The sequence below is a fragment of the Coregonus lavaretus genome (genome assembly GCF_964263955.1).
Source record: "Coregonus lavaretus genome assembly, chromosome: 35".
Classification (NCBI taxonomy): Eukaryota; Metazoa; Chordata; class Actinopteri; order Salmoniformes; family Salmonidae; genus Coregonus; species Coregonus lavaretus.
In genome coordinates, this window is record NC_140022.1 from 7,683,120 (window position 1) to 7,701,945 (window position 18,826).

Sequence of the window (18,826 nt, forward strand, 5' to 3'; positions counted from 1 at the left end):
CTCAGAGTAGCAGATGCAGTAACAGACTCGTACTTTTGAGCAAAAGAGACAAAGAAAGAAAGGTGAAAGGTGTGTCGGAGAGTAACGAGAGAAGTCCCAACACTATCCCACAGAACCAAGGGACAGCAGGACCAGGGGCTATTAAAGGATATGGAACAATTCACACACTCAAACTACAGCTGGAGAGCCTCTGACATGGAGGGAATCTGGATGGTGAGTGAGATCATGTCTTAATAAAATCATCAGTGAATCGGTCTGTGTGAATCTGTGTGAGACCACTAGGCAGGCCACGTTCTTTACTTGGTGCTAAATCCAAAATAGGTCGTAGGTACAATACAATAATTGCACTTCAAGTAGTGGTTGATTTTTCATTACTTATTTTCCTGCTACAGGGTAGTAACTTGAAAAACAACTTGAAGTGGTAAAAGTTGTGACATTTCAAAATAGATGAGTTACTTGAGACTACAGTGCTTTGTCAATGCAAACCGTATCTGCAAACCGCCAAAGTCCTTTCCTGTTAACAGCCCACAGCTTTGACATGTCCGTTTTTCATCCTTATCAATAAAAAACATCTCTCCACCCCCGCCTCTCTCTCTCCCTCTTTTCTTCACAGCACTGAAAATCTGCTGGTCCTAGAGACACCCCCGCCTCGGCACAATGACCACTCTTCTCTCCTCCCCCCTTTCCACCTCATCTCCCCTCTCCTCCTCTTCCTTCCCCCTCTCCAATGCCACCCATCCTCTCTCTACCTCCTCCTCCTTCCTTTTCTCCTCCACCTCCTTCCCCCTCTCCCCCTCTCCAAACCAGACCCTCTGTAATCTAGATGACGGTGCACTGCGCCTCCCCCTGGTCTTCCTCTACTCCCTCTTCTTCCTCCTGGGTCTGGTAGGTAACCTGCTGGCCCTGTGGGTCTTCCTCTTCCTCCACTCCAGAAGGAACTCTGTCCGGGTGTTCCTCATCAACGTGGCTATAGCTGACCTGGTGCTCCTGGCTTGCCTTCCCTTCAGAGTCCTCTACCATGCTAATGGGAACCGCTGGATCCTCGGCCCCCTGGTCTGTAAAGTGGTGGGCAACCTCTTCTACATGAACATGTATATTAGTATCACTCTGTTGGGGTTCATTAGTCTGGATAGGTATGTGAAGCTGAAGGGGCGGGGCGGAGCGGGGAGGGGCCTGGCCAGTAGGCTGAGAGGCGGGGGATGGAGCTGGGTGGCGTGCGGGGCGCTCTGGGGGCTGTCCCTGGTGGCGGCCGTGCCCATGATCGCCATGTCGGAGGGCAACGAGGAACCTGGGAAGTGTTTCCAGTATAAGCAGCGGCGTGGGGCGAAGGGGAAGGCTTACTTTAACATGGCTCTGGTGCTGCTGTTCTGGGGAGTGTTCTGCCTGCTGGTTGTATCCTATGGGAAGATAGCCATGCGCCTCCTTAAGGTGTCCAGGGATAAACCGGACCTCCCCAACGCCCACCGCTACGGCTGCACCGCCAGGAAGTCCTTCTTCGTGCTCTTCCTGTTCACCGTCTGCTTCGGGCCCTACCACGCCTTCCGCCCAGTCTACGTCCTCTCCCAGCTCAGCCAATCCCCAGCCTGCGATTACTTGCGCCTGGTGGACAGGACCAATGAAGTCATGTTGTTGTTCTCCGCCTTCAATGCCGTCCTGGACCCTGTGATGTACTTCCTGTTGTCGGGCTCGGTGCGTAAGGCCGCCGTGAAAGCCCTGGGACAGAGCCTCGGCAACCGGCTCCACTTCCTTAACGACGGGACCTCCAACAGCTCGGTAACAGAGTTCAGACGGACCTCTCTGACCGTCATCTCCCCAAACACCGCCATTAACCCCTCCCACACGCCCAGGACCAGCCTCTGTCTGATTAGCCCCACCCTCCGCCCTGGCACAGCCATAGTGGCAAAGCAGTGACTTTACAGACTTAAATTGTTTTACTTCATGGGCTTTAACTCTATTTCCATTATAATGTATACCATTTACTAAACAACTGAAGTAGGTGACAAGGGCCAACGTCTAGAACTAGGCTCAGTTACCTATAATGGAACGGACCAGATTTCCTGAATCAAAGTGATATAAATGCCTGTGTCCGCGCTGTTTGTTAACTAATAGTCAGTAATATGTGACACAATCGTATCTGATATAACACTGTACAAAGTCAATCAATAAATACATGTGAGCTTAAATGGTATAAGATGACAGTTTTGTACCTACAAAATGAAGGACAGGAGGTCACTGAAAAGGATTGTAAAGTAGCCTTGGGGTGAAACCTGAATGACTGATAAGCAGCATACACACTCCCCTCTACTGGTTGTATTACGTACTACCACTACAGCTGTCTAATACATTTACATTTTAGTCATTTAGCAGACGCTCTTATCCAGAGCCACTTACAGTTAGTGAGTGCATACATTTTCATACTGGCCCCACGTGGGAAAAACGAACCCACAACCCTGGCGTTGCAAGCGCCATGCTCTACCAACTGAGCTACAGGGGACTAATACTCACACAGGCACCATGACACACACACACTGAAACACTAACACTGAAACACTGTCTGACACCCACAATTCTTACAACCCAAATCATAAGTATTCAAACAGACAAATACACACACACCAACAAACAAAAATACACCTTGCATATAAACACCACATACACACAACACAGGGGGGGAGTGTGTAACTGTGTAAACACACACTCACACACTGACTTACTGACATTGGTATTAACACACACGCAAAAGCTCCCCTTATCCCCTCTGGGAGTCACCAAATGTGTCTGTCTGTGTCCATCAGACTAAAGTAATGGAGCAGGATGGACAGTGTCTGTCTGTCCAATGAGGCCCGTGGGCAGGGCTCGCTCCATCTGGTCTGGCATTGTGGCCTACTGTATGTTAGAGAGGTAATCCTGAAGCTGTGCTTTCTGGCCTATCAAACAGGGTTTCAGCAGGGTTTCCCCTTACACTACACACTAATCCAGCCCCAGCTTAACTCACCTTCATTCCTAGTTGGCCTACTACTACTGCTGCTACAACCCAATGGGCTGATGGGTCAGTTATCGTTGGGTTACTCAATATACAAGAATATACACTCAATACGAGAAGACAGACGGTGGATCACCAATGGTTACGTCATTATGTTTGAAATCAATAGATGCCATTAGAAGAAGTGTCAACAGTGCTGTTTAGATAAGGGGGACGTGGGACTGGAGATGTGGGGTGGGGGAGCTTACCTTCACGTCACGGTGAATCACGTTGTTGTCATGGCAATACCGCAGCGCCTCCAAGATCTGTCTCATGTAGTGACTATAAGACAAGAACGAAGAGGGAGGGAGGGGGAGAGAGAGAGAGAACGAAGAGGGAGGGAGGGGGAGAGAGAGAGAGAACGAAGAGGGAGGGAGGGGGAGAGAGAGAGAGAACGAAGAGGGAGGGAGGGGGAGAGAGAGAGAGAACGAAGAGGGAGGGAGGGGGAGAGAGAGAGAGAACGAAGAGGGAGGGAGGGGGAGAGAGAGAATGAAGAGGGAGGGAGGGGGAGAGAGAGAATGAAGAGGGAGGGGGAGAGAGAATGAATGAAGAGGGAGGTGGAGAGAGAGAATGAAGAGGGAGGGGGAGAGTGAGTGAGGGAATTAGCAACGCTGCTACTTCTTAGAGAGCTCCTTCTAAAAGCAGTTCTAATCACAGGCATGTAGAGTCCCCAAGGTTCTCATCATCCTACCACTGAATACAAGGCCACTTACTCCAAATGAGGCCTTCGGTGAAAATGTCAATTGTGACGTGTGTTTAACTGGCTACGGCTTCACTGTAGACAAAGCCCACATCAGCCCGCTTCACAATTTCAAAACAAGTCAGCTCCGTCCATACTGGAGCAGCAGAGAGGAAATATGGGAACGTAAGAGTCAAGTTTTTACCTGGCTACGGCTTCACTGTAGACAAAACCAGCATCCGCCCGCTTCACAGTCTCAAAACACAGGTCAGCTGTATCCATACTATGTCAGAGAGGTAGAAATCACATAAGATAAAACTTTATTGAATTTGGATTACACCGTTAGTACAGAAAGTGAATAGGGAGGGCCCACTCCAAAATATCAAGTCAATTCTAGAACAGAAATTATACAATTTAGTCCATTCTAGAATAGAAAGTCAATAGGTGACCATTCAAGAAACAAAAAGGCCAAAACACAACCAACTTACAACTCAAAGACCATGTAGAGCATGCCATCTGAGCTGTAGGTTTCTAGTAGCTCTACGATGTGAGGGTGCTTCAGCATGTGACAGATACTGGCCTCTCTCTTCAGATCTGTGGAGGAAACAGGAGAGATAAGAGATGGAACCCATTTTCCAGCATTGAGATGCATCCGTTTGTCCTCTTTCCTCCTTCTAGGTGTATCCCCTCATCCCCCTGTTTTCCCTGACCTCTCCTCCGCAGTGACCCAGTTGGCAAACTCCAGTCGGAGCGCAGGAGGGAGGTTAAGAGAAGAGGAAATACCTCCGGCACTTGTTCGTGTTTTCATTCCCTCTCTACCCGAACCACATAAACATCAAAGGAGATTAACATGGAGGGGTGCACGTGTGCAGGCAGGGAGGCTTGACTGCAGCGCGGGAAGCACACACACACACACACACACACACGGAAGCAGCAAAGACTAAGCAGCAGAAGAAGCACACATTACACACACACACACACACCGAAGGGGGTGGAAATAGTTGAAAAAGTGAAGCTGTGGGAGCTCATGTGGTACTAGAGGTCTGGTCTGGAGTTGGACCCAGTCAGACACAATGCACTGTTGTTCTCTTCTGTTCTGCAGTTCACTTCACCCTATAGAGACCTCATTTACACACTCCCCTCCAGTCGACTAGTCTGCAGAGACCACGAACGTGTGTGTGTGTGTGTGCTGTGTTGTGACGGGCCTAGCTCATGACGCAAGACCCAGAGACTCCGTCCTGATTCTCTCACTATCTCTGTGTTGAGTCTCTCTCTCTCATTCCTCCCCCCCCCCCCTCTCATACACAGAAGAAGAGTAGGAGACCATGAGAGAGAAAAACAGAACACATCATGATACAAGGTAGTAACTGAGGAGGGTATAGTTTGACAGTATGGACTTAGTGGGCAGCGCAGCAGCATAGATGTGCTCTCTATACGCGCTCATTCATGTTCAATGAAGCCCACAGTCTGATTGCTAACTCAAAATGTCACCGCACACAATTAACACGACTGTTTTCTGTGAGTTTCTGTAAAACTACAGCGGGAGGGGAGGGAGAGGTTAGTTTCATCGGGGGTCCAACTGTCTTTTCTGCCAGCGCTGTGGGGGTTTTAAATGAAAGTGACATTTACGAGTTCCATTCAGCACAACTCTTGAGCTAGAAATGAACCTCTCAGCATTCAAACACAGTGGAGGGCCTCTCCCTCTAGCCTTCTCTCTACTCTGTTGCTCTACCGCTTCCTCTCTACCTTTCTCCCCCTCTCTGATTAGCACGTATTCTCTCCCTCTACTAGGTTCTTCCAGACCCAGACTCTCTCTCACTATCAGTTTACTAGCTTCTTCCAGACCCAGACCCTCTCCCTCTATCAGTTTACTAGGTTCTTCCAGACCCAGACCCTCTCCCTCTATCAGTTTACTAGGTTCTTCCAGACCCAGACCCTCTCCCTCTATCAGTTTACTAGGTTCTTCCAGACCCAGACCCTCTCCCTCTATCAGTTTACTAGGTTCTTCCAGACCCAGACCCTCTCCCTCTATCAGTTTACTAGGTTCTTCCAGACCCAGACCCTCTCCCTCTATCAGTTTACTAGGTTCTTCCAGACCCAGACCCTCTCCCTCTATCAGTTTACTAGGTTCTTCCAGACCCAGACCCTCTCCCTCTATCAGTTTACTAGGTTCTTCCAGACCCAGACCCTCTCCCTCTATCAGTTTACTAGGTTCTTCCAGACCCAGTCCCTCTCCCTCTATCAGTTTACTAGGTTCTTCCAGACCCAGACCCTCTCCCTCTATCAGTTTACTAGGTTCTTCCAGACCCTCTCCCTCTATCAGTTTACTAGGTTCTTCCAGACCCTCTCCCTCTATCGCTATCAATATTTTCACACACACAAACAATTCTCTCTTTCCATTTCCTTATGTTCCGGTCCTTGGCTCTTGGGCCCAGCTCTGACCGGAGCTTCACAGATGGCACACCATGAACGCCAAAACCCAGGGCACTGCCATCACAGTGTGACACACACACACACACACACACACACACACACACACAGAACAGCATGAAACGGCACGAAACTGCGTGGAAAGTTAGTATGCATCAGCGCTTTACCCAGACACACACACACACAGAGTGCGCTTTACCCAGACACACACACACAGTGCGCTTTACCCAGACACACACACACACACAGTGCGCTTTACCCAGACACACACACAGTGCGCTTTACCCAGACACACACACAGTGCGCGAGTGTGACTCTTCCTTACCCTCTGTGCTGAGGCCAGGGCTGGAGGTGAAACTGGCCACGTCTACGATCTTCACCGCAAACTGCTGCCCTGTGTCCCTGTTGATACAGCGCCTCACCACACTGAAGGGACCCCTGGAAGACAGAAAACAGTGGGTTAGTCACGTTTCACACACACACACACACACACACACACACACACACACACACACACAGCAATTCCAGATCTACACCAGTGCCTTAGGAATAGGGGGAAGGGGTCGATTTGGAATTCATCCTTGGATATATCTGGCACCTTTACATTCTCTCTGTTCTTCCCTGTAGGCCTTCAGTAATCACATTGCAGTAACAAGAACCCAACAGCCATGAACAGCAGGTGGTAGCAGTGGGAACAGCCCTGAATATGATGGAGCCTATTTGAGGGAGCATAATGCTGGAGCTGTAGCAGCTAGCGACGTAGCCTAGCCACCTCTCCTCCGCCTGGGGAATTACAGAGCAGTGGTGAGCACAGCTGGGAAGACTAAAATAAAAGCCCCATTCCAGAGGCCTCGAGGCAGGAAGAAATAGCATTGCTGACAGGGGCCTTGGACCAGGGTGTTGGGTTTGGGTTGAGGATACGGTACGGCAGGGAAGTGTACTGGGCATTGGGCAAGGTTGGAAATCCCAACGGGCGCACACACACACACACACACACAGAGGAAAAACAGTAGTAGAGGAAATAAACCCAGAACAAACGCACACATTTACACACACACACCCTCGCACGCAAGTCCCCATTGCACACTGTGCTCAGCTGTCCCGCTCAGTATAATCTTAAAGGCTGTGGCAGTGACACTGATGCTGACAAAGACACGTGACTGAAAGGCATCTGACAGCACACACACATGGAAATAAGAGCCATCACTAAACAGCAATGCATAAAACTCAGTGGCAGGGATTCCAACTCCATCATAACAGAGTTAAGGCTAATTCATAAAAGTTTCCTATAAAATAGGCCTACAACCTGATAGCCTATAAATACTAACCAATAGGTAGGGGGTTGCAGCCACCATGTGTGGGCCTCTCCTACTATAATGATTAACCCAGCTCTCTGCCTCTGGTGGGAGGGAGGGGGAAGACTGACCCATATGCTAAAGAAAATATCCCCCAGACATTACTAAATCTGTGAAAACAGTGCAAGACTCCCTCAAATCCCCCCCTCCCCCTCTCCGGTGGGGTTGAAAGACAGCCCTGGCTGACAGCCGTTTATCTCATTAAGACAAAGGAAGGAAAGAGGCACAAGCTGAAAAACAACTGCTGGTTCCCTTCCACCCTAGCTCCTCCTACGGTGTAACACTGGTTCCCTTCCACCCTAGCTCCTCCTACGGTTTAACACTGGTTCCCTTCCACCCTAGCTCCTCCTACGGTGTAACACTGGTTCCCTTCCACCCTAGCTCCTCCTACGGTGTAACACTGGTTCCCTTCCACCCTAGCTCCTCCTACGGTGTAACACTGGTTCCCTTCCACCCTAGCTCCTCCTACGGTGTAACACTGGTTCCCTTCCACCCTAGCTCCTCTTACGGTGTAACACTGGTTCCCTTCCACCCTAGCTCCTCCTACGGTGTAACACTGGTTCCCTTCCACCCTAGCTCCTCCTACGGTGTAACACTGGTTCCCTTCCACCCTAGCTCCTCCTACGGTGTAACACTGGTTCCCTTCCACCCTAGCTCCTCCTACGGTGTAACACTGGTTCCCTTCCACCCTAGCTCCTCCTACGGTGTAACACTGGTTCCCTTCCACCCTAGCTCCTCCTACGGTGTAACACTGGTTCCCTTCCACCCTAGCTCCTCCTACGGTGTAACACTGGTTCCCTTCCACCCTAGCTCCTCCTACGGTGTAACACTGGTTCCCTTCCACCCTAGCTCCTCCTACGGTGTAACACTGGTTCCCTTCCACCCTAGCTCCTCCTACGGTGTAACACTGGTTCCCTTCCACCCTAGCTCCTCCTACGGTTTAACACTGGTTCCCTTCCACCCTAGCTCCTCCTACGGTGTAACACTGGTTCCCTTCCACCCTAGCTCCTCCTACGGTGTAACACTGGTTCCCTTCCACCCTAGCTCCTCCTACGGTGTAACACTGGTTCCCTTCCACCCTAGCTCCTCCTACGGTGTAACACTGGTTCCCTTCCACCCTAGCTCCTCTTACGGTGTAACACTGGTTCCCTTCCACCCTAGCTCCTCCTACGGTGTAACACTGGTTCCCTTCCACCCTAGCTCCTCCTACGGTGTAACACTGGTTCCCTTCCACCCTAGCTCCTCCTACGGTGTAACACTGGTTCCCTTCCACCCTAGCTCCTCCTACGGTGTAACACTGGTTCCCTTCCACCCTAGCTCCTCCTACGGTGTAACACTGGTTCCCTTCCACCCTAGCTCCTCCTACGGTGTAACACTGGTTCCCTTCCACCCTAGCTCCTCCTACGGTGTAACACTGGTTCCCTTCCACCCTAGCTCCTCCTACGGTGTAACACTGGTTCCCTTCCACCCTAGCTCCTCCTACGGTGTAACACTGGTTCCCTTCCACCCTAGCTCCTCCTACGGTGTACGCCAGATTGAAGGGACAGAGGAGGTGTAAGCAATAAGGTGTGGGCTACACCTAGCCTTCATATGGATTATGATTTTATTCTACCATATTGTTAACACCTAGGTCTGCAAACACTGTAGTGGTGGTGGGGTTGGAAAGTAATCGTGGTCCTCTGTAGCTCAGCTGGTAGAGCACGGCGCTTGTAACGCCAAGGTAGTGGGTTCGATCCCCGGGACCACCCATACACAAAAAAAAATGTATGCACGCATGACTGTAAGTCGCTTTGGATAAAAGCGTCTGCTAAATGGCATATTATTATTATATTATTATTAATTAAGGGAAATATATATTTTTAAAGGATATATATATATATATATATATATATATATTTGCGAGAGAAAAAAAACATGGGGGATTGGAAGTGATGCAGACAATTACATTGATGGAAGTTACAATCTATCTGCAATATTAAAGCTGATCTACCCTAAAAAATTGTTTTTTGAAATAATACACAAACAAAACACTGAAGTGGTAGGGAATGGAGGTAAGGGGATGGGTGTAGAATTGGACTGGACTAGTATTGCCCAGCCTAAGCGTCAATAAACCTACCATAATATCCATGACACTGTGACGAGCCAAAGGCCTGGGGAACTCAGCGAGGTTGGAGGTCAATTTCATCTCAAATCAGCTCAAGAATTCAAATATCCTCACAGAAGATGATAGACTAGCTGCCCAATTTGAATTCGTGAATCGAATTGCAATTCATCCCCCTAGTTGCCGAATGTAGACTGAGTGAGTTCAAATGGAACTGACCCCGCCAAACCCCCCACCCCTGGAACGTGCCAAGGCAAGCGATCACACGCAGGAGTGTCATTCCACGGGGGAAGGAGTGCAAGGAAGGAGAGAGAGGGAGGGGGAGAGTCAGTATGCACTCTTTGATGACATAGGCACAGCTGTGCTCACAACATGGGCCTCCTCCCACGTTCAGCACACCCCTGCAGTGTTAGTATTACCCTAGAATTTGCCCCTCCCCTCCCTCGCTAGCTCGCTATGAAAGATGCGAGTGTTTGTGTTCTCAGAAGTACGGCAACTAATCAGTCTTGTTTTCTTTCTACTAAATGTCTTGGTAAATCACGGTATTTAACTAACTTTAAAGTACTTTATTTAGGAGTGATCTGTTCACAGGCAGCAGGTAGGCTGGCAGCTCCAGATTATTTGATTGACAGTTCTGGTCGCCTACTGATGGACTTTAGTCCCCCTTCAGAAGCACCATTCCTTTACAGACAAGTAAAACTCCCGTTCAGTGGCGCTTCTAAACCACCATTGTACTCCACCATTGTACTCCTGAGTGGCGCAGTGGTCTAAGGCACTGCATCGCAGTGCTAACTGTGCCACTAGAGATCCTGGTTCGAATCCAGGCTCTGTTGCAGCCGGCCGCGACCGGGAGACTCATGGGCGGCGCACAATTGGCCCAGCGTCGTCTAGGGTAGGGGAGGGAATGGCCGGCAGGCATGTAGTTCAGTTGATAGAGCATGGCGTTTGCAACGCCAGGGTTGTGGGTTTGATTCCCACGGGGGGCCAGTATAAAAAAAAAAATGTAATCACTAACTGTAAGTCACTCTGGATAAGAGCGTCTGCTAAATGACTAAAAATGTAAAAATCTCCAGAGAAGGTTTTGTGTCGGTATTTAAAAAGCTGTAGAGTACCCTTACAGACAGACATGCCATTGCCAAGGCGCTTTCAATGGTGACTGCGGTAGATTTAACGTCATTGCCCGGCCCTAGCGGTCATAATGGGACCATTATTCTGCATTGTGAAATGACGTGAAATTTGTATGATTTTTTTCTTATAGTTTTAACGGAAAACCGATTTCAAAAATGACTGTTTAAATGGCAGTTTAAACGTTAAGCAAAATTGTCAACTTCTCACATCCCTAGTAGTGAGGAGTAAGGGAACGTTGCCTTGCATTGAAGTAGGCTAAGAATGTGACTCATACTTACTCTTTTTGTGTCAGAGTCCGATTACAGTCCAACAATGGTGTTAAAAACAACGAGGCGGAGTTCATTTAACTAGTCCCCGATGCCCAAACTGTGTAGACACTAATTGCGCCGAACACCTTCTAAAATGCCAAGTGTCTTGAGGTAGGAAAGTGGAAGAACACACAAGGCCCTAAATATCTGCTTGGTTTAATTTACTGGTTACTTGAAGAGAACAACCTTTTGAATATTCATGGTGGGAAATTAGTATTCATCCTGCTGCACCGGAGTGCGTCTGAAATTCACAGGCCGAAATACCTCCAGGACATTCAGCCAGTCTCAGAGCAGAGATATCCACTTCTCTCCCAGACTCAAGTACGGTAGTCTGAGAGCTGAACTACCAATTAAATGCACCCAACCATCGTGTTTCTTTTACCTACAACATCCCTTTCAGAATCAGATCAGATTGTGTTACGTAAAAGAGGAAAACGTATGTAGGGAGGTAAGGAGAGAGGAGGAGAATCAAAGGAAAGAGAGGAAGAAAGCAGGTAAAAGTACATAGAGAGGTAAAGAGAGGGGAAGGAAGGAAGGAAGGAAGGAAGGAAGGAAGGAAGGAAGGAAGGAAGGAAGGAAGGAAGGAAGGAAGGAAGGAAGGAAGGAAGGAAGGAAGGAAGGAAGGAAGGAAGGAAGGAAGGAAGGAAGGAAGGAAGGAAGGAAGGAAGGAAGGAAATGAGGCACTTTTTGGGAAATAACCAGAGTCAGACACTGGAAGCCCAGGAGCCCTTAGACAAGCAGAGACCAAATTCGATATCACCTCCGAGTCCGCTGTTCTCAGAGCAGTCCCCAAACCCATTGGTAAGAATAAATCAGCCAGGCCAAACTCCCCAGAGTCCACTCTCTGTTAGGAGCTGACCACACACTTCCTGACAAATAGTGACGACAAGAAACAACGAGAGAAGAGAAAGTTAGAAGGAATCTAGAATTCTGAGAAGCGCCTCGGGAGGTGTTGGCAGATGGAGAATCTTAACAGCATGCCTAGAGTCAGTTACATTACTCATCTCATTATAATGGCTGAGGTGGAGAACAGTTCCTAGACCTGTAGATGAGGGTGTAGGCTAAACTGTCTGTGAATGAGTGGGCCCAAGACACATGCACAGTACAGGAAGAGGAAAGACGGTGAAGGGTTTGTTGTTATGTTTGTTCAGGGATAGCTTAGCTTTCCTATGTTCTATCAGTAATGAATGAACTGAGTGTTACGGTTGCTCAGATAATCCATTAGAGGCTATAAGACACACACACACACACACACAAATGGTAGTTAGCTTTATGTGTAGCAAATGTGTTTATTGTATGTAGAGCTATGGATGAATTAAGAAAAACTGCTTTAAAAAAAAAACTGCTTAAATGTAATGAGATCAATGCGATACAAAGCATTAAAACGTAGGCTAGCAGTTGATGTGTAATTAGCTGAGCCAACGCGAGCCAGAGTACTGATCACTCCACCGGTTCCTAGCCATTCTGACAATATTCCAATCCTTCCTGGCCCTAATGAGTACCCCAGAGCCAGAATGGAGAGCCACGTGTGATTCCAGTTGCACTCGTCTGCATTACTATTCCCATGTAGAGAGAATCATTATGAGCAGAGACGGCTCAAATTACCCACGCCTCACCCATCCCCTTCAACTGGAGAATAAATGCCCGGCATGAGCACGTCACTGTGTTTTACTGAAATATAACACACACAATGGGCTAATAAGTAGGATTGCATAACCCGTTTGCGTGAGATTTACTTCTCTCAGACAGATAAGGATGCAGTGAAGAGTAAGGCCTTGTGCCATCCTTTGTCAGAATAATGGCTGAATAGGCAATGGGCCTTAGTTCACTGCTCATTTAGAGGGTCACGCCTAGGCTACTGTGCTTTGTCCAATCTGTTTATGCATTTGTTTTTACCAAAATTATTCAAACTAAATCGGAAGATATCTCATTTTTATATATTTTACAAAGGTTTGCTTCCAAAAGCACCAGTAGGCCTACTCCCAATGGTCCTGCAGTAGACAAATAGCTAAGCAATTGGTCCGAGTAACTCAAATAATGTCTACCAATACTCTCAAATGGGTATCCTAGTAACTCAAATAATGTCTACCAATACTCTCAAAAATGGGAGTCCACGTCTCCTTTTAACTTTCTTAAAGGAGGAGAAAGGAGAGGAGAGCCTGGCACTAGCTGGCCGTCAGCCAACTGTGTATGGATCCGGAGGAACTCGATTCCAACAGAGAGCCGGGGGGGAGGGTTCCATTCTGGTCGATTCAGAATGTTCCAGATAGTGAGACTGAACACCCCATTCAGCTAAGTGTACAGTAAGCTACACCTCAGAGAACAATGAACATACTGTAATAGTCAACTAGCAGGTTATCGTCAGAGCTTGACCCTACTGGCAATCCTCCCCACCCACCCAGTCACCCACACAGTCACCTCCCTTGACTCCTACACAAGGAGGATCACAGACAGAAGAGTAGAGGCGGACACTACAATGGAAGTGTGTGGTGGTGGTGGTGGGGGATAATTGGTCTGATGTACATGTTTACAAGGGGAAAATGTCAAGGGTCAACTGGTGAGTCAAGACAAAAGATGAGCGTATCTGATGGGAACGGTCATCTTCATTCTTCAGAATGGATCCCTTTTTCTGGCAGATGCTTTAGTCATACTGTACCGGGGTGTTTCCTAGATTAAATGTTGTGAGATACTGAACGAGATCTGGAAGCAAGCGCTATAATTAAGCAATAAGGCCCGAGGAGGTGTGGTATAAGGCCAATATACCACGGCTAAGGGCTGTTCTTAGGCACGATGCAACGCGGAATGCCTGGACACAGCCCTTAGCCGTTGTATATTGGCCATATATCACAAACCCCCGAGGTGCCTTATTGCTATTATAAACTGGTTACCAACGTAATTAAAGCAGTAAAAATAAATGTTTTGTCATACCCGTGGTATATGGTCTGATATACCACAGCTGTCAGCCAATCAGCATTCAGGGCTCAAACCACCCAGTTTATTAAAAGAGATTAGGTAGAAATAACAGAGAGATTAAAACACTCCTCCAGCTCAGGAAGTGAGGCGAAACAAAGGCACAGTCATCCCAAAGGCCTTCTGCCAACCCCAAACCTCCACACTGTCGGCCAACCTTAGACAAATTACAGCGGAGGTGTGTTGCTGTGCGAGTGTACTAGCCCAAGACAATTCCCTTATCAGCTAACACGAACACCTGCATATGTCGCTGGTTGACATGTCTATTTACACTATACCAGACGCTGTCGGCGGAGTGTCACACCTACTTCGGTAAGTGTCACCACACCATTTCAATTATTATTATTATTTAAAAAAATTAAAAAATGTTGGTCATTTTAGCAGACGCTCTTATCCAGAGCGACTTACAGTATCATTCACAGATCTACATTGTCAGTCAAATGTCTCTCGTCAAAAAAAAAAAAGTATGTTTTAGATCACAAACCTCCTCAGAGGGCTATAAGCCACATGTGAAGTGAGCATTCCATTGGCAGTTATTGTTAAGGCTACATGTATGGAGGCAAATCTGGTAAACACATCCAGACTATATTACACTACATATGGGAATGTTGATTCTCAGAGCCATGCATGGAAGCACAGGCAACACTAGAAGCGGAAAAAAAAAATGTTAGGCTGAAAAATCGCATCCGACTAAGCACAGCCGTCACATGGTGACAAACATTTGTTGCCGTCTCAACGCCGCTTTAAACGTCCCTGACTATACAGACCCTTGAGTGGCGAACACAGCACATCTTCAGTTCATCGAACACTCCCCATGCACTAACAAGGGAACGAAAACGTCTGAACCAATTGGAGCAAGGGATAGCAGGAGAGGAGTTCTAAGCCTCTGTTCGTTGGTTCCCTAGCTCTTCTTGACAGGCAGTGTGGTTTACAGGAAGAGGTCAGCCCTGGAGTGCGGCAGCGCCTTGCTGACATTAGTTATATATCCAGCCTCGGGGCAATCCTATTCCTAACCCTCCATTGTCTCCAATGATCTTCCTCAGCCTCCCATCCCTTCACCCTGGGTTGAGGAAAATGATCCCCAGCTTTCAGCAGGAGAGGCTGGCAGAGTTCTCTACCTAAAAAGACACTGGCTGGTACTCAAAGTGCTTTTGTCTGACAATCGCATAACTGTCAAACTAGGCTACATCGCCGGTGGAGAGAATCGATTTGGAATCGTGCTTTTTTGTTCGGCTCTCTTTCCCAAAGCTGGGATATGATCAAGTTTATAAGAAAAGATTTGCTTCACTAAACCGAACCTGGTGATGTAGAGTGAAATAAACAAGGTAGCGTAGCTGTTTGGGTAAAATACCTCCTTGTGCCCTGACAACTATGAGTGAGAAAAGAAGGATGAAAGGAGGAACAAATGATGTTGGGAAAGGGAAGGTAGGAGGCCATGAAGCCCTTTCTGATCATGCTGCTAACATAGTCACGGTGTACGCTCCACTGACTAGAGGCCCTCTCTGCGTTGCTGCACCAAGGTATGCCCTGAGCGGCTACTTATTTAACAGCTGTCCCGAGACCAGTATTGTCACCCACCTCATAACGTCTAACACTAGGACTGGGTCAAGTAGACCAGATCCTAGATCAGTCACTGAGTGAGGAGTAAACCGAAGCAGAGAGCGCCCCCAAACAAAGAGTAGAGCCTGAGGGGCTGAAGAGCAATCAGCATGTGTCTCAGCCTGGACCCTAATGGACCCACAGATCTCGACTGAGCGTAGAGGGGGAGGGGAGCTAGGCCAGCTCCAAGACTACAGCTGCCTGCCTGGACTCCATATGAAGGGGTGTGATCATCAGCCACAACAATGGCCTGCACCAAATAGAAGAGGCCCTCTTCAATCAAAAACCACCTTGTTCCTGCAAGAATGCATCTTAGGATTTATGTGCTCTATAAATCAATGTTTATAGTGTGAAACAGATAGAAAACTGGACTGCACCTGGGCCTATCAATTCTCTCAGAGTTGGAACTGGGAAGAATGCGCTTTAAACATTTGGTCACTTATTCTGGAAATCTCGTAACCGGTTTTTACTGAATTGGCCTAAACCCCGAGTTGCTACTTTAGATTTTAGACTAATTGTCAATCTAGGGTTAAATTAGGTTGCCTCCTAAGTCTCTTTGTTAGACAAATCCAGCCTAAATAGATCAGGGATAAACAAGATCATTAACTGCGTGTGCAATGCTTAAAAGCCCATCAACAATAGGATTGGCCACCTCTGGTTGGTGGGGATCAATAGACTGGTCTGCAATTGACAGGGCAGGAACAATGAGTACCAGTGCGTGATGATATCAGAACACAGGTGCAGCCATAGAACACAGCAGTATACCCAAAACACTGAATGTGAATCTATTCTGGTGAAGAGGTTTCATCCTCCCCAGGAGCATTTGCTCCATCTCTTAAAGTAGGATCAAGAAGTAGTGTGTGACATCATCGTAATGACGATCTGCAGCCAATGTCTTGTCCCAAATGGCAAATGATACTCAATGATTATGACTATAATAACCCTGCATCTGAATCTGAGAGAAGAGTGTAATGGTGTTGACTGTAGTAGTTGTGGAGATCGTTATAGGCCTAGTTGTAGTTGCCATGCCCGTTTACATTTCAACTTAAAACTAGAAATGGCCCAGCTTTTGAAACGTATAGAGCCTCTGTTCCAAACCACAAATGTGTCACTAGGCCTATTTGTAGTAAAATAATAAGATGTTATATTGTCATATACACCGGATAGGTGTGGTGAAATGCTTTGTTTTACAGGGCCAGCCATAGTAGTACAGCACCCCTGGAGCAAATTAGGGTTAAGTGCCTTGCTCAAGGGCACATTGACAGATTTTTCACCTTCTTGGCTCGGGTATTCGAACGAACCAGTGACCTTTCAGTTACTGGCCCAACGCTTTAACCACTAGGCTACCTGCCGCCCAGTACCTCCTCATCAAAATAATTTGTGTCTATCTGAGAAAGCTGAATGGATGCACAAAACATTAATGAAGTAGTGCCTTCTCTTCATCTCTGGCACTGGATCTAGATTTGGAAATGTTTTGAATATGCGTGAGCCAATTAACTTCAATTTGTAAAGCTATATTCTCTCCTGCCATGGTAAATTAAGATATCATACCCAGATAAAACAATGCACTTGGCTCTTGAACTAAACGGGGGGCTTCACCATACATTATGGGGCTTCACCACACATTATGGGGCTTCACCAAGTCAGTAGGCCTAACTGGTTTCCCATTTATTGAACATATGCTTATTGAACTCGTTAGTGTGTAAGTGATTTTACATAGGCCTGTCAATAGATGGGTAGTGTGAGGTTTTGTATGACCAACTCACCTACAAGTAGGCCAAGTAAAACAGCTGTCATGATGGTGGTGGGAAATAATATTTGTAAGGCAATTGCTTCCATACAGAAAAAAATACAGGCAGACACACACACATAGAGCAGGGCATCTCGCAATACAATGCAAACAAGAGGTTTCATTTATTATCATTGTTCAGTTCATAAAAATATGCTGACACTTACTTCCCAATCACCTCGCACAGCTCGTAGACATCCTCGAAAAGCACGTCGTCGTCCGCCATGGTCCAAAGCAAACGGGGATGCTACCCCCGTGAAATTCGCCCCACACGGTATTATTTGTAGAGAAGCCAACGGCCTCAAGTGTACAGCTCTGACTTATCCTCGTTGATGGAGAGGGGGAACTGCCACGGAATACCCCAGCAAGCTCTCAGAATTCCAATGGTCGAATAATTCTTGGTTCCAAAATTAATTTCCCAAATGGAAAACCGATGGAGAAGGTAACGTTAGCCAGCTAGCTAGAGCGCTAAACTACATGCGCTGGGTTTAGCTAGACCGTTTTTGACACTCCTCGGCCCCACCTTCTCCTTCTCTCCCGGCTGGTTAATCCAACGACCAGAGCCGAGGGCGCGGAGATTTTTCTACGGTTTGCACAAAACACACCGCTTTGCATGCCCCGAGATTGTATCTTCGGTTAATGCCTAAGTTACCAGATACCTCTTCTTGTTCGATGCATCCGATGATGCCTCTGCCCGAGAAGGCAGCTTGCTCCCCCGCAAGCTAACTATAAAATGGTTGGCTATCTCCTAGCTATCTGGATTTATTTTACCGTTTGAAATAGCTTGCTAGCGCCGTTATTGCGCTGAGCACACCCAACGTATCACATATGTCTTGGAATATTACCGCACATGCAAAACAAAGGTTGCAAACAGCTCAGCTACCTGATCTTAAATCAAATACCTTCATGCTTATCTCGTAAAATGTACATTCATGTATATTTCGTTGGTATGTTTGAAATAAGATATTATTTCGTATTCCAGTCTTCTTCGAGCACCGTTGCTCCAGTTTTTACGCTGTCTCGGATGCTGCTCCTCCGGCTTCGAGAAATGGAAGACTCCTCCCTCTCTAGGTTACGAAACTGGTGTGTGGAGAGCCATAATGGCTTCGTAAGCGCGCTCAGGCTCCTTGCTAATTCCAATGCCACTTGAGCCAAGATGCCGTTCAGGGCACCACCCTCCGAGTCCCCCAAGGCGCAGTTTCCTAATCGGTTTCACACTCCCCATTCCACCAATCCACGGTCGCATTCAATGCACCGCGCGCACGCGTTGACACCATCAAAAGCCCATCACCTTACGTCAGCGTTTCCACAATCTTTTCCCTGCCCTCTCAATAATGTATATAGTGTATTAATTATAACTTTCCATCTGATACAGATTCGTCTGGACCAGTATTGCACGTCTGTAAATAAGGGTAACAAAAAAGGACCAGCATCCATAGCAGCAT

General features: G+C 47.5%; 2 protein-coding genes across 2 annotated transcripts; one reads left to right on the forward strand and one right to left on the reverse strand.

Moving 5' to 3' along the window:
* The first annotated feature begins 91 nt into the window (after positions 1-91).
* LOC311109902 (putative G-protein coupled receptor 34) lies at positions 92-2,179 on the forward strand. The gene is made up of 2 exons (XM_084152918.1): positions 92-213; positions 614-2,179. Exon 2 carries the CDS (start codon positions 658-660, stop codon positions 1,909-1,911), a length of 1,254 nt encoding a protein of 417 aa, XP_084009044.1. The 5' UTR covers positions 92-213; positions 614-657; the 3' UTR covers positions 1,912-2,179.
* Positions 2,180-3,183: 1,004 nt separating this feature from the next.
* LOC311109544 (peripheral plasma membrane protein CASK-like) lies at positions 3,184-18,079 on the reverse strand (the record flags this gene model as incomplete). Its single annotated transcript, XM_084152467.1, has 5 exons — positions 17,549-18,079; positions 6,457-6,569; positions 4,190-4,295; positions 3,907-3,984; positions 3,184-3,304 (listed from the first exon to the last, which is right to left on the reverse strand). The coding sequence occupies exons 1-5, from the start codon at positions 17,605-17,607 to the stop codon at positions 3,184-3,186; spliced, it is 477 nt and encodes a 158-aa protein (XP_084008593.1). The 5' UTR covers positions 17,608-18,079.
* Between the last annotated feature and the right edge of the window lie 747 nt (positions 18,080-18,826).